Genomic DNA, 18,178 nt, shown 5'->3' on the forward strand with positions numbered 1-18,178 from the left:
CACCCACCACTACGCCCTGCTAATTTTTTGTATTTTTAGTAGAGATGGGGTTTCACCATGTTAGCCAGGATGGTCTTGATCTCCTGACCTCATGATCTGCCCACCTCGGCCTCCCAAAGTGCTGGGATTACAGGCATGAGCCACCGCGCCCGGCCTGGTCAAGTATTTTAAATGCAGCATTTTAAATGCGGTATTTTAAATGCATTGATTTAGTTTAGTAATTCCTGGATATACATGGCATCTTCACATTCTCTAAAAAAAAAGTTATAAGGGCTAAATAACTTATATTCTTGGAAATATCTTTATTTTATGCTTGCTGCATTAGTGATATGCAAAGTAACATATTTTGTAGGAATGCAGGGGCTTTTGTGTAGCCAGAAAATGTTAACAAGCTTATTGAAAACTAGGTTACTCTTAGAAAGTGACTTAAAGTATGAAGTGACTTAAAGTATGTAGTTTTTTTAAAAAGTAGTATTCCAATAAAGATTTTGCAAGAATAACTATCCCCAAAAGAAAGATGATGATGATGATGATGATGATGATGATGATGATGATGATTTTGAGACAGAGTCTCACTAGGTCACCCAGGCTGGAGTGCAGTGGCGCAATCTCCGCTCCCTGCAACCTCCATCTCCTGGGTTGAAGCGATTCTCCTGACTCAGCTTCCCAAGTAGGTGGGACAACAGGTGTGCACCACCATGCCTGGCTAATTTTTGTATTTTTAGTAGAGATGGGGTTTCACCATATTGGCTTGCCTGGTTTCAAACTCCTGACCTTGTGATCCACCCGTGTCGGCCTCCCACAAATGCTGGGATTATAAGTGTAAGCCACCGCACCCAGCCAGAAGAAAGATATATTGAAAGTTAACTTGAACTAGATTTCTAAAGATGTGTAAGTTGTGTGGCATTATGTGTCTTCACCTTGCGGTGAAGGTTTTGTAACCTCTGAAAGAACACCTGTTAGGATGCAGAATGCAGGAAACCCCAAATTTCATGTAAGTGTTTGTATGAGTATGAAGCAGGCACATTCTTTATGCTTAGCCCTGGTTTGATAGTGTGCAATTGTGTTCCAGGCAGGTAATCCTGGGGAGCCTGGCTTGAGAGGGCCTGAGGGAAGTCGGGGGCTTCCTGGAGTGGAAGGACCAAGAGGACCACCTGGACCCCGGGGCGTGCAGGGAGAACAGGGTGCCACCGGCCTGCCTGGTGTCCAGGGCCCTCCGGTGAGTGGTGGGCAGCTTCTGTGCTTTCCCTTTGGAGGCTCCGTCCCACAGCAGCAGGGGTGTTCTAGGCATCAGCTTCTCAGCAAGTTCTCTTGTAAATCCAGCCACCTGGCTCCTTGCAGTCTGTCAGTTTACAACTTAACGATGTTCTCTTTATGGTTCGGTGCTTAATCTGCCTTTTTTTCTTTTCTGTCACAGGGTAGAGCACCAACAGATCAGCACATTAAGCAGGTTTGCATGAGAGTCATACAAGGTAAATAAATCACAATGGTTTGACTTTTCCCACCGTCAACTCTTGTTTCTTAGGATTTTATTCTTGTAGATATGCAAGGGTAAACAAGAGTGACTTTTTGTATGCCTTAAAGACAGGATATTTAGGGTAATATTAATGCCAATTCTGTTTTATCCAACTGTTGGCATCCACAATAGTATATAGTCCATAGCCTCAATGTAAAATATTACCTTTCTGGTTATCCTGCCTTTTTTTTTTTTTTTTTTTTTTTTTTTTTTTTGCCATAGGGGTTAATTTATAACAAAGTTCTCTCTCTCTCTCTCTCTCTCTCTCTCTCTCACACACACACACACACACACGCACACACATACACACACACACTTTTTTCCTTTGGAACACAAATTCTTAGTTGTCTCTCCCCTCCTTAAGACCCTACCACTTAGTGTGTACCTAGCACTGACCTAGGCTTTCTCTACATTTTGTGAGAAGTAAATGACAGACTCCATGCCCATAAGAAGTATAAGGACATTCTCTCCATTCATGTACACATATGTAAAAAAAATCAATAACCAGCATTTACCAAAATTATGACACATTTTCATACTTGTTAACCCTTGCAAAATTTATCTGTAGCTATGGCAATTGTTATTTGTTTCAGATTTGGTCTAGCTATAAAAACACACAGAAAATGAAGATGTGCAAAAGCACCTTATAGCTGAGGAGTTCTGTGACATTGAAGCCTACAGTTAGTTATAGTATTCTGGTGTAGCTAACTTTGTCATGAAGAGATACTCTTTTGTATGCTCACTAGACAGTCTAGTTTGTCTAGGAGACTTGAGAAGTTTTCCAGAACCAAATGGGAACAAAACATTCACTTCTATATTTGAAAAGCAATATAGGTCTCTTCATTGCAGACATTTTGTCCTGAACGTCTATTTTAGTTTTAAACATTACATATCTTAAAAATTATGATTCGATGCAAACTCTTCTTATACAAGCAAATTTAGAATACTCACATTTAAACAATTTAAAAATGTTGGGTAGAAATTTGTTTCCATTTCATTTTCTCCTTTACCCTCTAAGTTTAAAAAACATTACATGAGAATATTTCCCTTAGAATGTTTTCATAGGGAGATTTTCTTGTAGGCCATGGCTTTCGTGGGTGATTCAGGATCTATTTAATGGTTCCTGGAAAAGCCCACACAGTTATTAATTTTTAAGACTAACTCTGACCATTCCCAAGAAACAAGTTATTTTTAATGTTTGCTGTCTATTTCAAGCATGGAAAAAACTTCTGAGAAGGAGGATTTATAAGAAGCTGTGACTCCTGGGGATATTTCAGTTTATATATCTTCAAACTAAGAACATGAGGCGAGGTCTCAAATGGTGTCTGAATATTAATTTTGGACAATGTCTTTGGCTTTTGAAAACAGTCTGGATATCTGCTTCCACCTATGTTAAGAAACTCATTTTTCTTCCCATGCTGAGTTTTCAGATACCCAGCTGGTATTCAGATGACATCCTTCCAGAACACCATTCACCCCAAAGCCTTAGTTGAAGATTTTTGTAAATCCCAGTCCCTGCTACCTCCATTCCTGCGCCCTGACTCTGTCTCAGAACAACAGGGCCAAATATATCCAGGGAGAGCTGCATCAAACAGCACCAGCAAAGCTTCCTGGCAGAAAGCCCACAGAAAAATTATCCAACTTTATTCATTTCTTACCACCCGTTTTGAAGATCTGGTGACACATTTAGAAAAAAGGCATCTGGAATACCTCTCTTTTCATTAGAATAACTTTTATGTTTCTGACACTTCTGGGTTGTTTTGTTTATTCTCTTTTAGAGCATTTTGCTGAGATGGCTGCTAGTCTTAAGCGTCCAGACTCGGGTGCCTCTGGGCTCCCTGGAAGGCCTGGCCCTCCTGGTCCCCCTGGCCCTCCTGGAGAGAATGGTTTCCCAGGCCAGATGGGAATGCGTGGCCTTCCGGGCGTTAAAGGGCCCCCTGGTGCCCTTGGTTTGAGGGGACCTAAAGGTAAGTCATCTGCCCACGTGGAACCAAAGAATGCAACCTTTTTCAGATGTATAATCTGTATCAAGCTCAAGGAATTTATGTTTTACCAATTTCTGAATATCCAGTGAGATAACACGTATTATTCTCTTTTACAACAGTGATGGTGAAGATTCAAAAACTGTTATGTAATATTCTCTTGTCCCTGCTGTACCACAACAGTAGACCAAATACTAGAATTAAAGTCCTGTGTCTTTTAGTACTGATCTTTTTCTATTACACTTTACCTCAATCATGGTTCAAAACAAAGATTATGGGATCTGGTAAACGATCATTCAGCTTTTTTTTTTTTTTTGCTTTTTTTTTTTTAAGACCCTGAAGTCATTGTCGAGCTCCTCTAACATGGCAACCATCCTTAGGATGTTTGTATTTGTTATTTAAACTAACAAAATGTGTTAATAGGACATAAGAAAAATATGAATTGGAGCTTCCTCCTCTTTTAAAATATCACATTGGATATTTAGTTTTGATGGGATTTTTTTCAGCTCTGAAATACAATCTAATGTAATTTCTTCTTCAGTGTGTAAGATAGTTTGTTCCTTCCATTTTTATTTAAAGCAAGTTAAGCCCTTGCATCCAGTATTTTGCAGAAAAACGGGACTATGAGTGTGTTAGGTACTCAGCAGGACTGGTGGAGGAACTGGCTGCCTCATTTGGAGTTTGCTAGTTGAAGGGAGTAAGTATATCAGCTTGGAGTGTATGTGCCCTAGATAATTTACAGAGAGGACTAAATAAAGCAAGTAGTTTCTATGTCATGATGAGTGACTGACATCTTTCTGGGGAACTTCAGAAAGACATGGCATCAGAAACGAGAGGGATTTTTGTTTTCTTTTTTAAGTACTGCGGTGCTCCAATTAGGGATAAATATTATGGTATGAATGGTCAGAGGGCAAGCAAGCTGCCTTTTTGGATCTATAAATGAATTGCTGATGCAGTTGACTAACTAGACCTTCAGCTGGAACAATTTATTTAATTACATTTTTTTTTTGGTGTGTTCAGAGCTTCATGTTAAAAAAAATGGGATCTAACTGAGACCTCTTATAAGGCTGGCATGATTTTAAAGCTTTGGGAGGCTAGACAAAATCAAATAGAGTGCAGACTGAGGGTAGAGTTTTTCTTAAAGAGAACTGAGCACTTTCTTTGAAAGAGTCACGTACCTATTCATGTTTGTCCTGCTTTACTAGTTCAGGAGCTCATGCCTTAGGTGCTCTCTCTATGGTCAGTCTCAATTCACTCTGTAAATAATTTCTAAGAAACTCTACAGCCTTAGGTAGATTGTTGACTTCCTTGGATCTGTTGTGCTAAAGTGGCTGGATCATGATGACTCAGCCTTTCCTGAGTTCACTTTAGGGTAGTGGTTCTGAAAGAGCTGTCCCCGGAGCAGCAGTGTCACCAGGGACCTTGTTAGGAATGCAGATTCTCTGGTCCACGCTGGGTCCACTGAATCAGAAACTCTGGGCTCGAGGTCTAGCTGTCTAGTTTAACGGGCCCTCCTGGGGGTTCTGCGGCACCTGGTGTGGAGCAATTGCCCATTTTCCTACTGAAAGGAATACATTATAGGGCCTACAGACATCACAGCCCTATTTTTTTTGGTTAACAGGAAGTCTCCTTGGGGCAGAGCTTCACTGTGTTTGAGCCAGTCGCAGAACTCTTCTTTAAAAAATGAAAATGCCAATGTCACTTGCTAAGCTAGGACAGTCTAAAGCTGCCTTTGTCAGCCTTGCCTGCACACTGGAATTGCCTGAGGAGCTTAAAACCACTGATGTCTGGATCCCATTCCCAGAGATGCTGATTTTATTGGCCTGGGCATTGGGATTTGAAAATATTCTCCAGGTGATTTGACTGTGCAGCCAGGGTTGAGAACCACTGGAAACAATGGTGAATTGTTTGGGGAAGATTTAGCAACAGTGACTTGTGGCTAGGTTGGGTTGGGTTGGCTCTAGCAGATGAACCTCAGTATGAAAGAAAGAAAAGTAAATTTCTATATTTGGAACCTGGAAAATGTCTCTAGCACTAAGTTCATTCGTCAAGCATAGCATGATCATATGAGGTATTTCCCCTTAATTTTTCTTCAGTATTCATGACATAATCTATAACATGAAGGGATATAATTCTTTTCTCTTTTCCAAAGGATTTTTTTTCTCCCTACCCTCCTCCATCCCTTTCTCGTTATCAGATTCCTTTAAAGCAGTGTCTTCTCTCAGTTTAACTTCGGAGAATTTGGGGTGGAGGTAGGGAGGGGTAATTAAATTTTTAAAATCAATTAACACTGTCATACTTTTGGAAATGTATGATTTTAGGCAGCTGGATTCGATTCTTCTTGTCCCACCACACACATTAATAGTAGTATTTATTAGAAAACATATAGCTTTGTAATATCCTAAGGATTACAGCTGAAATTTCCCTGAGAATAAACATTCCACCATTTTGAAACTTAAATTTTCAGTCATTTAGAGGAGAGATGTATTTCAGAATTGCTTGTTGGCTTTTTTCTCCATCCCTGGTAAAGAAGGGGTGGTATGAATCTTGCTCTACCATCTAGCCACTTTGAGAGCCTTTTTCCAGAGAAACTGCGACATAAATAACAAACAAGTTTTATTATGAATGCTTGAACAGTTCAGCCTATGTCTTAGTCACTGTTTTTCTCCTAGAAAATACTCTGAAGAACACAGTAGAACATTTTCAATAGGAGCTAGTAGAAATATGCCTCAAATCATAGTCAAAGCTTAGGTTATGTCTATAATTTTTCTGTTTTTCACTGACATGCTTTATACAATACTATACAAAAATGTTAGGGCCCAGGTTCAAAACCTGAGAGATATCTAACTGGCCTTATGTTCACTTGGCTTAGTATTACATTGGTCTTTTGTGTCATAAATATTAGTTTAAAATATTCACAGTTTGGATTAATTTTAAGTCCCTTTGAGTAAGGCTGTATATTTTTAGATATTTTAGTGTGAATCAAACAGACACTGCAATATGTAAATGAAGGTCTGAGAAAACACACGTGTCATGATTACGACTAACACCTTTCTCAGTGATAATCTGTTTACATGGAGATAGAATATCAATGATAGCTCGTGAATAAATGAAATAAATAGCAACTATATAGCAATGAGAATTTCCACTCGTTTATAATGAGCTGTTTTTCTGCTCAAGCTGTGTATTTTTCTCTATACATTATCTAAAGCTTATTTTACAAGCTCTTTATGCATATTTTTTGACTGAGGAGGACAACACAGCTGGACCTTTAGTTCCCTGAGCTGGTTTTTGTACATCTCAAAAGAAGACATGACCAGGGTTTGAAGTAGTAGATTAACCTTGTCGATGGAACCAACCTGTATGCCTGGTTTGCTGCGGCATGGCCGTTTGCCAAATAGGCTCTGTTTGGGAGCTCATCTTAAAACTTGTTTTTCTCTGACTGATAACCAAAGACATAATCACAACAAAGACACTGGTCTTATTCCTTGAAGCAACATTAAAAGTTGGTGTGGCTTCATGCTAAAATGTACAAATAAGTTTAGCTTTTACTATCAGTGTAAAAGCCACACTTTAATTTATAATGTTCATCTCATATCTTCAGAAAATGTGGCACATTTAGAGAGTCTGTTCTCATTTCCAGCCTCCAGAATTATAGTGATATGACACTCGAATTACCAAGTTAACAAGAATGCTTATGCCATTAGTTTATAAGATGTTAGTTGTCATATCTTCCTAATATAGTAAGGCCATATTGATGATGAGTGTTAAAAAAACTAGCTTATGTAAATATGAGTTCAACCTGAGTTCAGTCCTTCATAGTATTTATATAAATTTAAATTGTTTTGAAATGTGATGAAATGTAGTTGATCATAAAAACATTCACGTAAAGACATTCACAGCTAAAATCAAAGTATGGTGACTAAACATTCACTTCAGAATTAGAGATCTTTGACTATCTGAGTGCAGACGGTTATACAGATACTTTTTCTATTTTTGTTGTGTACATGACTTTGTTTTTAAAATTATAACAAATTTGACTTAATGTTGAATGAGGCTAAGTTGATACAAATGTTTGAAAAAAATGGTATGTATAGAATTTATTGCAAGGTGCCACTGCATTTTCTAACAGCATAGTAGAATAATGATATACTACTGTACTACCAGAATAATGGGATAATGCCTTCAGCAAAGAGCAGCAGACGCCATTTAGGACCAGTTAACTAATGCAACAGTGCATTTTGTTAATGAGCCAAGTTGCTGGGTTTGGTATCTTTAGGGGCTGGGATAATTAATGCAACTTTGTTCCGTCCCCGCTAAATCCCCAATTTCAATCAACTGTCTTGTAAATGTCTTGCAAATTCACATGGTTCATTGCAATCCACAGTATGTTCCCCATAAACAACGAGTCAGTAGTGAAATATAGACACTGTGACAACACACTTTATGTTTTTAAGATTGATTAATTTATATTTCATAATACTAAATTTATACAGTTCCAAAAATTAACAACGTATAAAAAAAAGTATTTAGTGAAGTTTCTCTCCCATCCCTGCCTCCTACCTGCCTAATTTCCTTTCTCCTTCCCACTAGGTAATCAATACTATTCTTTTCTTACATATCCTTATGAGCAATTCTATATAAGGATACATGAATATGTATTTTTTCTTCATCCTTTTAAAAATGAATCATATTGTTCTTTAGCAAGTGTTCTGGAACTTGCCTTTTTCAGTGAACAGTATGACATGGAGACCATGCCAAAGAGCTTCCTGGCTATTTCTTCACAGCTGCATAGTGTTCTATTCTGTGGAAGTTCTGTAATGTATTTAACCTTTTAATGGACATAGATTGTTTCCAACCTTCTGCTATTATAGCGGGGCCACAGTGAACAACATTGTAGGTATTTCATTTTTGTATAAAATAGCAGCATACACTCCATCTCTATCTCTATGATAAATTCCTAGAAGTAGAACTGCTGGGTAAAAAATTTGGATAGCTATTGTCAAATTACCCTCCAATGGGATTGTCCAAATTTATACTCTTATCAGCAATTCATAACAGTGCATTTTTCACAGACTCGCTAGTATATGTTTAATTGAACTTTGGAATTTTTGCCGATCTTATAGGTTAAAACAGCATCCTTTTTTTTTTTTTTTTTTTAACAATTTGCATTTATTTTGTTCTGAGAGTGAAGTCAGGGAATTTTTCATATTTTTAAGAGCCATTTTTACTTCCTTTTAGTGACATGCCTGCTCATGTATTTTGGTTACTTATTTATTTATTTTTTGCTGTTATGTTGTTGACCTTTTTGTATTTATTTTAGGAACTTTTCATATTTTGCATCTTAATAAAAAGGCCAATCTGAGGTCACAATTTTCCTTTGTTATCTTTTGATTCTTAACTTACATTTAAATACTTGATCCATTTGTATTTTATCCTGGAATAGGGTGTGAGGTATAGATCTAACTTTTCTTTACTCACTTCTTCCAATTCTGTTTACTGAATTGTTCAACTTTTTCCCACTTTAAGACACCACCTTCTTTATAAACCGAAATCCTGTATGTATTTGGGCCTACTTTTTGGGCTTTCTATTCTGTTTCACTGGTCTGTGTATTCAGAGACCACCACCACACATTTTAGTTGATTTAATATCTGGTCAAATTAATTCCCTTCATGTTGCTTTTCTTTATGGAGTTTTTGTGGCTTACTCTGGCTTATGTGTTTTCTATACAAACTTCAGGATCTTATTTTCTGATAAAAAATGGGTTTGTATTTTTAAGATCATGATGAAAATTCAGCTTGGGGAGAACTGGCAACATTTTATGATGATGTCATTTCTATTTAAGAATGATTTTCAAGTCTTCTGGTGTCCTTTAGAAATGTTAAACCTTTTGTCATGTTGGACTTGCCTATTTCTGATTAGTTTTATTCATCATTGTTTAATATTTTAATTGTTATTATAAATGGTGTCTTCTTTACCATGTCTTATTACTGGTTGTGTTAATATATATAAAATTATAATTTCAATATATTAATTTTGTACCCTGCTAGTTGACTGAATGCTACTGTTTGTAGTAGTTTTTGAGTTAACTTTCTGGAGTTTTAAAATATATATTCATATCTCCTGAAAATAGAGATAGTTTTAATTCCTCAAACCAAATGTTATATAATAGTGATAAAGTATGTGTCTTTATATTGTTCTGATTGTAGTGGAAGTAATTCTTGTGTTTTCCATTATGCATTATGCTAACTTTTGGGTTAAGACAGATTTATCTTTCATGTTTAGGAAGTGGCCATTGGTTCTTATTTTATTGAATGTTTTATCAAGAATACATGTTCAATTAAGTCAAATGTCATTCCAGTATCTGTGAATATAATAATTTGATTTTCCCCCCTTAGATCTATTAATAGGATGAACTTGATTTTTGCCTTGCTGCATACTCACTATAATCTAGTTTATGGCAATTTCATGACTTTTTGGTTTCTGAATTTTAGATTTGCTTAAAGTTTAAAGATACAGAAGTTTATTTTTATAGATATGTAGAAAAATAACATTTCTTTAATGTAATGCAGGTGACTTGGGAGAAAAGGGGGAGCGTGGCCCTCCAGGAAGAGGTCCCAAAGGTTTGCCTGGAGCTATAGGTCTCCCAGGTGAGTGTGCTGTATAGCTGAGAGGAGGAGGTAGCCAAATTGGAAGCAAGTCGACAGCCTGAATTGAATAAACTTTTAAAATAATTGTTATTTGATCACTTAAGCATATTAATTATTCAGAATGGCTAGCATAGATTTTTCAAGACCAGCTTTAGTAAAGAATGATCTGTAAATCATATCTGTATTCTTTGTCAGAAAATAGGTATCAGGACTTGAAATACTAATTTCCTTAAATAGATGCTTCAAGAAAAATAGTGTCAAGGTCCAGGCATGATGCACTTGTTATAAAATTCTAAATACATTGGATCCTATCTATTTCTAAAGCAGGTGATAGTTTCCTGTTTTTTTTTTTTAATCTAAAATGCCAGAGCAGTAGGAAAATTAACCAGTTTTTAATCTCTTGCACAAGAAGTAACCGAAATTTTATTTTAAAAGCTCCCCTTTCAAACACCCTCCAAAACCCCGCATCCACGAAAAAAAAAAAAGAAAGAAAGAAAGAAAGAAAATACAAAACTGAACATTCCTACTCATAACCACTAAGAGCCACACGCAAGCCACACATCACAGCTGTGTCAACTGAGGTGACAGGGTAGCCCCTGTGTGAAGGGCCCAGAGTCTTTCACTAGGCCTTCTGTTCTCTTTATACACTGGCTACCCTGTCACCAGAGTCCAGGCTGGAACACACTCATCCCTTGAGAAATGACTTACAAGCCCAAGCACAGAGGCAGCATAGCAGGGCCAAAAGCCAGTTCAGTTTAAGGACATGAATGATGCTCAACTTTCCAGCAAACGCTCTCTTATTGTGACGAGGCAGTGGCTTAGGAAGGCTCCCAAAGCCCTAGGGGTCTGTTGCTGAGGAGAATTGAGATGATACTTGCTTCCACAATGGTTTGGGAAAACTTGGTCTAGGGAAGTTTAGGAAAAGAAATTACAATTTTCGAATTCTGCCGGAGGCTGATGTATTTAATCACAGCTATAATTGTAGCCAAAAACATCATTGCTTTCCAATTATCCATTTCATTGCTTCTGGGGATTGCGTTCTCATTAAAATTTTTTTTTAAAAAACATGAATGTGTGGAGATAACTCAAACACTGCCTTTCTAAAACTGATTCATGGGCTCGTCAAAATGTTTTCACAAATTGATAAATTTTTATAATTGGAAATGGAAGATTTATGATTAGAAATGAAGGGAAAATCTGGCTTAAATGGGATTTAGAGAAGATTTTAATATGTGGTAAAGCTTGGATTCATTGGTGTTTAGAGGAGAGGAAAAGGAAATAGAATTTACTAAAGGTGCTTGTCTCTGTCACCAGTGGTAGGAATAGGAAGTTTTGAGGCTAATATCATATTATCATCACAATTTACTTAACTATCTATATATTTATGAGATAGCCTTATAACTTCTTTTCTCGTTTTATTGACAAATCACTTAACAGTTCTTGAACCAGTGACTTGCACTATTGGCAACATTTTCCTTTATTGAAAATGTATTCTGGTTTCTAGGGATTATTACTTTGAAAAAAATCTGTTGGTAAGCCACATTTTCAATGTAAAGATGAGAAGATAGAGGAAGATCAGTTGCATGTGTGCTGTGTCCCAGACTGTCAGGAGCACATTATCTCCCATCTGCAGTAAACCATTTTCAGGAGCCAGGTTGATGGGGGCGCAAACGGGGCGCCCAGCCACAGGGGCTTCCCTGATTGCTTTTTAGAACATCAGACCATCCACGTGTGAGCAAATTGTGAGGCAGGACAAGATCATTATCTGCAGCCCTCCCTGGGATCACTTATAAACAAAATGATTAATTTCAGCTGATCTTGGATTGGATCTTAAATCTGAATTGTTAAAACATTTTGTGCACTCCCTTTTCCAGGGGACTCTTAATACCTGTCCTTTCTGTTTTCCTTTCCTTTCTTCCTTTGGTCGGTCCTTGGCCCTCCTTTCCTAGGATCACCTCCAAAATCGTCGCCCTCCTCTGATCGCTCCCCTCCTCTCACTTTGCTCTCTCCCCATCAGCTCTGATTGTCTCCCATCCTTCTCACCTCCCAGCTTACTCTTCTTTCTTGATTTCCTTGTTATGGTTACTTCTATCTCAACCTCAGTAGCCTTCCTTTTTTGGACTTTTTGCAACCTTTTAATTGAGAGGATATCTGACATTGTTTAGTGAAAAATCTGAGTTCCAGATTATTTTTCAGGAATATAGGCTAACTTTCAAAAGCACAGACGCAGAGAAGAGGGGTCTGCTGCTGGGTCGTTTTCTGCGCTTTGGCGCAGTGTCCTCGTGCAGCACACAGGTGAAAGCACCAGCTGAGGGCTTGGGTTTCAAGGTCGGCCCATGTTCTCTTGTTGACACCATGCGTATGCTCAAGTCAGTCAAGTTCCTGACAAGAGCTTTTTGGGTCATTCCTCCCTTAAAGCTAGTACCCGAAAGTGGGCTGTTCGAAGAGTGGCTTCTACAATGCAGACATCCCAGGTTCACATTTGACTCTGCCACTAACTAACTTTATGACATTGGGCACGTTACTTAATTTCTCTGCATCTCAGTTCTCCCATTTATAAAACAGTGATAAGAAGGACACCTCTCTGATAGTGTATTTCTGAGAAATAAAGAAACTTAATCCATGTAAATTGCTTAAGACAGTTCCTGGCTACAGTAGGCACTCAAGAAATGTTGGCTGTTGGTACCATTATTAATATAGCAAGTCCACTTTTTGCTTTTTAAGGTGGATCAAGGAGAGCTGAGGGCAAAGCTGGACCCCAGTTCAGCCCTTGCAGCTTTTTTCTCTTGCTCTTGATCAGCAGTAATATATTACTTTTCTCTAAATCAGCACCACCCCGATGCCTCAGACCTTCTCTCCATGAAAGTCTACTTCAACTCCAAATCACAAATGCAAAGTACTGGGTAGCAGTACATCATTTCACTACTTAATTGTCCACTGAGGCTAGACTGCTTTTTATTTCTTGGTAGAGCTTGAATGTGTCTAGGAATGTGATTTCTGATCTCTTGCAAACATATTATTAATAGGACTTTAAGGCCTGAGGGACCTTCAACCAGCTTCTGTGCAGGGATTTGTCTGGAACCTTCTAGATAAATACACATCTTACCTAAAAGAAAGAACCTAAAAAAAAAAAAAAAAAGAAAGAAAGAACCTGCAGAACAGCATATTCTGCAACCTTCTTTGTTGTTTCTATTGTTGGATTTGGGGCTCCAATCCTCCTGAATAAAAAAAAAGATAGTTGGATCATTCTTTGTGCTAAGGCATTTAACATATTTTTTTACGACGTAACTAATATCATCATTTTCTATCAGTTGTTAGAGTTCCTGTATTCTTTCTGGACAGTTTTAATTCCCTGTCTCCCCTCTCCAATGCTCTATCTCTGTTTGTTCAGTGTTAAGTATTGCATGCCCTGTAGAGACATAATGCTACATTGCTTGTTATGGAACACAGGTTATTGTTATAACCATTACATTGATGATTATTTTGTCTACAGTGCTTTGTTGTTTAAAAAGTACACATACAAAATCTAGTTTGTTTCTCACAGCCAGGAGTAGGCTGGGCAAATATTTAAGAAGTGCAGACATGGAGCCAGGCTGCCAGGGGCTTATGCACTATTCTTTTACCTCGAAGTGCTTCAGTTTCCTCTTCTGTGAATGGAAATCACCATGCCTACCTTGTATTTAGAGCATATATGCACATGTTAATACATGTAAAGCTCTTAGAACAGTGCCTGGCATATGGCAAGCAGACACTCTGCAAATTTAACTGTTATTATTATTGTTGCTTCCTTTTTCATAATGTATTTGAGAAAATACACTCTTAAATTCATATCCTGACAAAAGTCTCTCAGGTAATAACAAGACATATTCATGCTTCCTGAGTCTGTGTTCACAAAGTGGACAGAATGATTGGCTGACTGTCCAATCATACGATTAGTTTTTCTTTGCAACCTAGACATGTGAATTGGGCATGTCCCGTAACTGCTGGGTGTCTTGCTTCTTTCTCTGCCTCTCTTGCAGAGCTACGTGGATCAGATTAGCAATCCCTGGAACTTTAGTCTCGCCCACCTTCAGTTTTGTGCCACAGGTCAGCCAGTGTTATTGCTTGGTTGGTTGTCTTATAGACCTCTCTCTGTTTGCTGTCACCAAACTTGCCCATTTGGGACTAGTTCCTCATCACTCTGAGAATTTTAAAGGAACATATTTATTAACAAGAATGAGTCCTGATTTCCTCTTTGTGCACTCACTAGGGCAAAACATAAATGACAAATCATTTGAATGTGAACACCAGGAAGGTGACTTGTGAGCTGAGATTGAGCTGAGATGCTTTTTGCCTCTTGGACATGGAAGTTATAGCTGGCTTTGTGCTGGGCTATAGTAGGTTATAAGAATATTTGTTTTTCTTGTGCAAAGTCTGCAGAAAGGTGAGCTTTGCTTGAGACTATTGAGTGGAAAAATACACATGCACACATTCAGTTCTGGGCTAAGTTTTTCAGTACTTAATTATTCAATTTCCATTGCTGCAGCTGTTTTATTTGGTTGCTGGGCCTTACGTAAACCAATTTACAATTCCTTAAACATATACTGCTTTGTCAAATACCACAACATTAAGCTCAAGAAATGTAAGAAAGTCCTGGTGCATAAAAAAGTCTACATAACCAGTGGATTAATTATGAAATACCCTATTTAATGTGAAAATTATTCACTTTATTTGATTTTTTTTTTTTTACTGTATACACAGTCCCTTTTATTCCATAGCATGTATTAGGTAAGGGGCTGCCTCCAGAATAAGCCAGCCAGGATTGGCTTCCATCAGTGAAACTTGACTACCCTCTAGTGGTTTTATAGAGAATGATATAGATACTCATTTCTTAAATAAATAATAATAATTAGAAAAAACCATGAAATGTTTGGCAATAACATTTCTAAATATTTTATTTTAATTGACATATAATAGTTACACATATTTATGGGATACGTAGTGATGTTTCAATGGAAATATTATATAATGACCAGATTAGGGTAATTAGTCTATCCATCATCTCAAACATTTATCATTTATTTGTATTGGGAACATTCAACATTTTTATAGGTCCTTGACATTTCAGAAAACCATGTAATCATTAGGCAGTTAGTGTAAGCATCACACACATGAGGCAAGCAGAGCAGAATAACACTTGAGATCCACGCTTTCTCTTTCTAAAGAGTTACAAAGCAGTTGGTAGATATTCATGAATGCAGCTGCTGGACTAACCATGTATGCCCATTTTGTGAACAGTTATTATGAGTCAGCTTCACTTTTTGAGTGATGTGGACTGTGGACATAGTGACACCCAACTGAGGCTCCCACATAGTTCAGAACATCCATGAGAGCAAAGGCCCTGGATCAGGACTCTCCAGAGCCTGACAATCTGCTATGTTAAGGCTGTTTTTTTCTCTGGTATTTCTACAGGGCAAAACTTCAGAAAAATATCTTAGTTTCTTATGATCATTAGAGCTCTACAAAAATCAATACTGCTCTTTGTTTTTGTGCCTCTGTCTACTTCCTGGTCAACTCGGGCTCAAGGAATTAAAAACAAACAAAACAATGACAACACACACACACACCCTGCCACACACCTCCACACCCTTCCACAGAGTTAAAAAATCAATAGGTGGGAAAATGCAGTTAGATGAGTGCAGTGGCTAAGGGTCTTCATTTCTAGCTATATGACTATGGACAATTATTTGATCTTCCCAGCTCTCAGTTTATACATGAGAAAAATGGGCTCAGTAATGAGCATAGTGTATGGCACATGGAAACGAGAAAGCATTCTCATTACGTGTTGGCGATGATGATGATGACATCATCCAAAGCTCCAAAGGGTAAATTGCTGCATTTGGCAAAGGCAGAATTGGATGAGATGTACGTTTCATAAAAAAAATCAAGGGTAGACAGGATGGCTTCAGCAACTGTTCCCTCAGAGGATAAGCAGAAATTTGGAATAAACTCAGCAAGGTAAAAAAGAAAAAGAAAAACTTCTCCTGGAGTGTGTTGATGGGGAACCAAATGTGAAAATCTAAAAAGCTATCCTTCTGCTTTTTAATATTGTTTGTGTATTAGAGAATGAATTCTCTTAAACTTAAGGTTTTTGGTTGGCTCTACAAATGTTGAAAAAAATTGAATTGGTTGCTAACATTTAAACATTGGGAGATATTTATTTAAAAACTCAGCTTCCTGGCTTCTCTTGAAAATTGTCAGAAGTTCTGGCAACACTGGCCTGTATTCCCCGATGGCAGCTGTTAGCTGGAGAAGAGCTGCTGCCTGTATCCACTTTCCAGCTCACCACAGGCCTCACTCCTCCCTTTGGTCTCCCCAACACTTATGTGGAATATTAGTGGCCAAATTTCATTGCATTTGTACTTTACGTTTCCATCTCATAAAAACAGTGGGGGAATTTCTTAATCCAGGCTCATTTCTTTATAACATCAGGGATGAGCAAACTTTATTTGTGAAGGATCAGATTATTTGGCTATGGGTACCATATTGCAGCTACTCAACTCTGCCCTGGTATGCCAAAGCAGCCACAGACAATATGTAAACAAATGACCATGGTTGTGTTCTAATAAAACGATTTACAAAAACAGGATTTAGCTCATGAGCTGAAGTTTGCCCACCCCTGGTCTAAATGACCATCCCAGCCCCTGTGCTCATTTGGTTCTCTACCTCTTCTCTGGGCATTTCTCTCTCCTAAACTTGATTTGATTTTAAGGCACACCTGGTGTGTCTCAGTGGGGACAGTCCTACTGATAAGGTGCATGAAAATCAGATTTAGATCTGGCTCATCTTTTAAACCTTAAAAAATCCAACTTCACCTTTAAACTGCATCTGGTGTTAAGGATCTTAACAGGTGCTGCTGAAGGCATCGTTCTGCTACAGCTTTATCTACAGATGCTGGGGATTAGGGAGACGCTTTCTAAGGGGCCTCATCATTAAAAGAAAACACATAATGGTTTGCTTCATACTAACTAGGTATAGTTGAATGAAAGTGTATGGGGTAAATTAGGGAAAATAACTTATATCTCTGTTTATCTATAGCTTCGAGATGGATAATTATTCAAAGATAATTATTCCCCCTTAAAACTTATTAATATGTTGCCCTATGACATTGCTTTGTGTGGATCGAAGTGTATGCAGCAGAGGAAGAATGAGATGTTATGTAAAATGAGATCTCTGACCTACCTTCTTTCTAAAAGTATGTGAGATAGATGTAATAAGACCACTGAATAAGACCATATTACTATAGGAAGACCAACAAAGATATGTAATAAGACTACTCAAATAGAAAAAGAAAAGTAAAAACCACAGAGAAAGAAGGAACGTAACCAAATATAAGCAAATATGTAGTTGAACATGTAGATTTGGCTTCCAGCTTTTTGGCTGAAAGACCAAGTTAAGATGGCTGAGATGGAATGAGGATTCCTATATCATTTTGGCATACACAATTTGTTTTACACGATTTCTCATAACTTTTGCAATAATTGTGTGAAAGTGCTGCTGGTCCATTGGGGTAAACATTCAGAAGATATTCCTCTTTGTTATGGGGTGCTGTGCCTCAGAGAGTGTGCCCCATTGAGGGCAACATACAACCCTTAAACACGACAAAAGGAAGACAAGCGGGAAATGTCCCCCAAAGAACCTGCTATGGCAAAGTTCATGTTGGGGTCACCCTTCATGAGAAAAATAGCATAAAATTTTGTAGGGCACGTGGCACAGCCTTCTAAAGGACATTAATCAATAATATCTCAATAATTATAATAATAGCCCCTATTTATCAGGTGCTTTCAATTGTAGAATTTAATTGTTATTATTATCTTTATTTTTAAGATGAAGTCTTGTTCTGTCGCCCAGGCTGGAGTGCAGTGGCGTGATCTCGGCTCACTGCAACCTCTGCCTCCCGGGTGCAAGTAATTCTCCTGCCTCAGCCTCCCAAGTAGGTGGGACTACAGGCATACACCACCATGCCTGGCTAATTTTTTCATAGTTTTAG

At 37.9% G+C, this 18,178-nt stretch overlaps 1 protein-coding gene across 2 annotated transcripts in view; it reads left to right on the forward strand.

The window, feature by feature from the left end:
- COL9A1 (collagen type IX alpha 1 chain) overlaps positions 1–18,178 on the forward strand; it is an 86,735-nt gene that overhangs the window by 65,643 nt on the left and 2,914 nt on the right. For both annotated transcript variants that reach the window (XM_023230286.2, XM_023230287.2), the window contains 4 exons: positions 1,073–1,219; positions 1,418–1,472; positions 3,295–3,483; positions 10,072–10,149. In XM_023230286.2, coding sequence (XP_023086054.1) covers positions 1,073–1,219; positions 1,418–1,472; positions 3,295–3,483; positions 10,072–10,149 — 469 coding nt within the window. The remainder of the gene's footprint in view (positions 1–1,072; positions 1,220–1,417; positions 1,473–3,294; positions 3,484–10,071; positions 10,150–18,178) is intronic.

The sequence above is a fragment of the Piliocolobus tephrosceles genome, chromosome 5 (genome assembly GCF_002776525.5).
Source record: "Piliocolobus tephrosceles isolate RC106 chromosome 5, ASM277652v3, whole genome shotgun sequence".
Lineage (NCBI taxonomy): Eukaryota > Metazoa > Chordata > Mammalia > Primates > Cercopithecidae > Piliocolobus > Piliocolobus tephrosceles.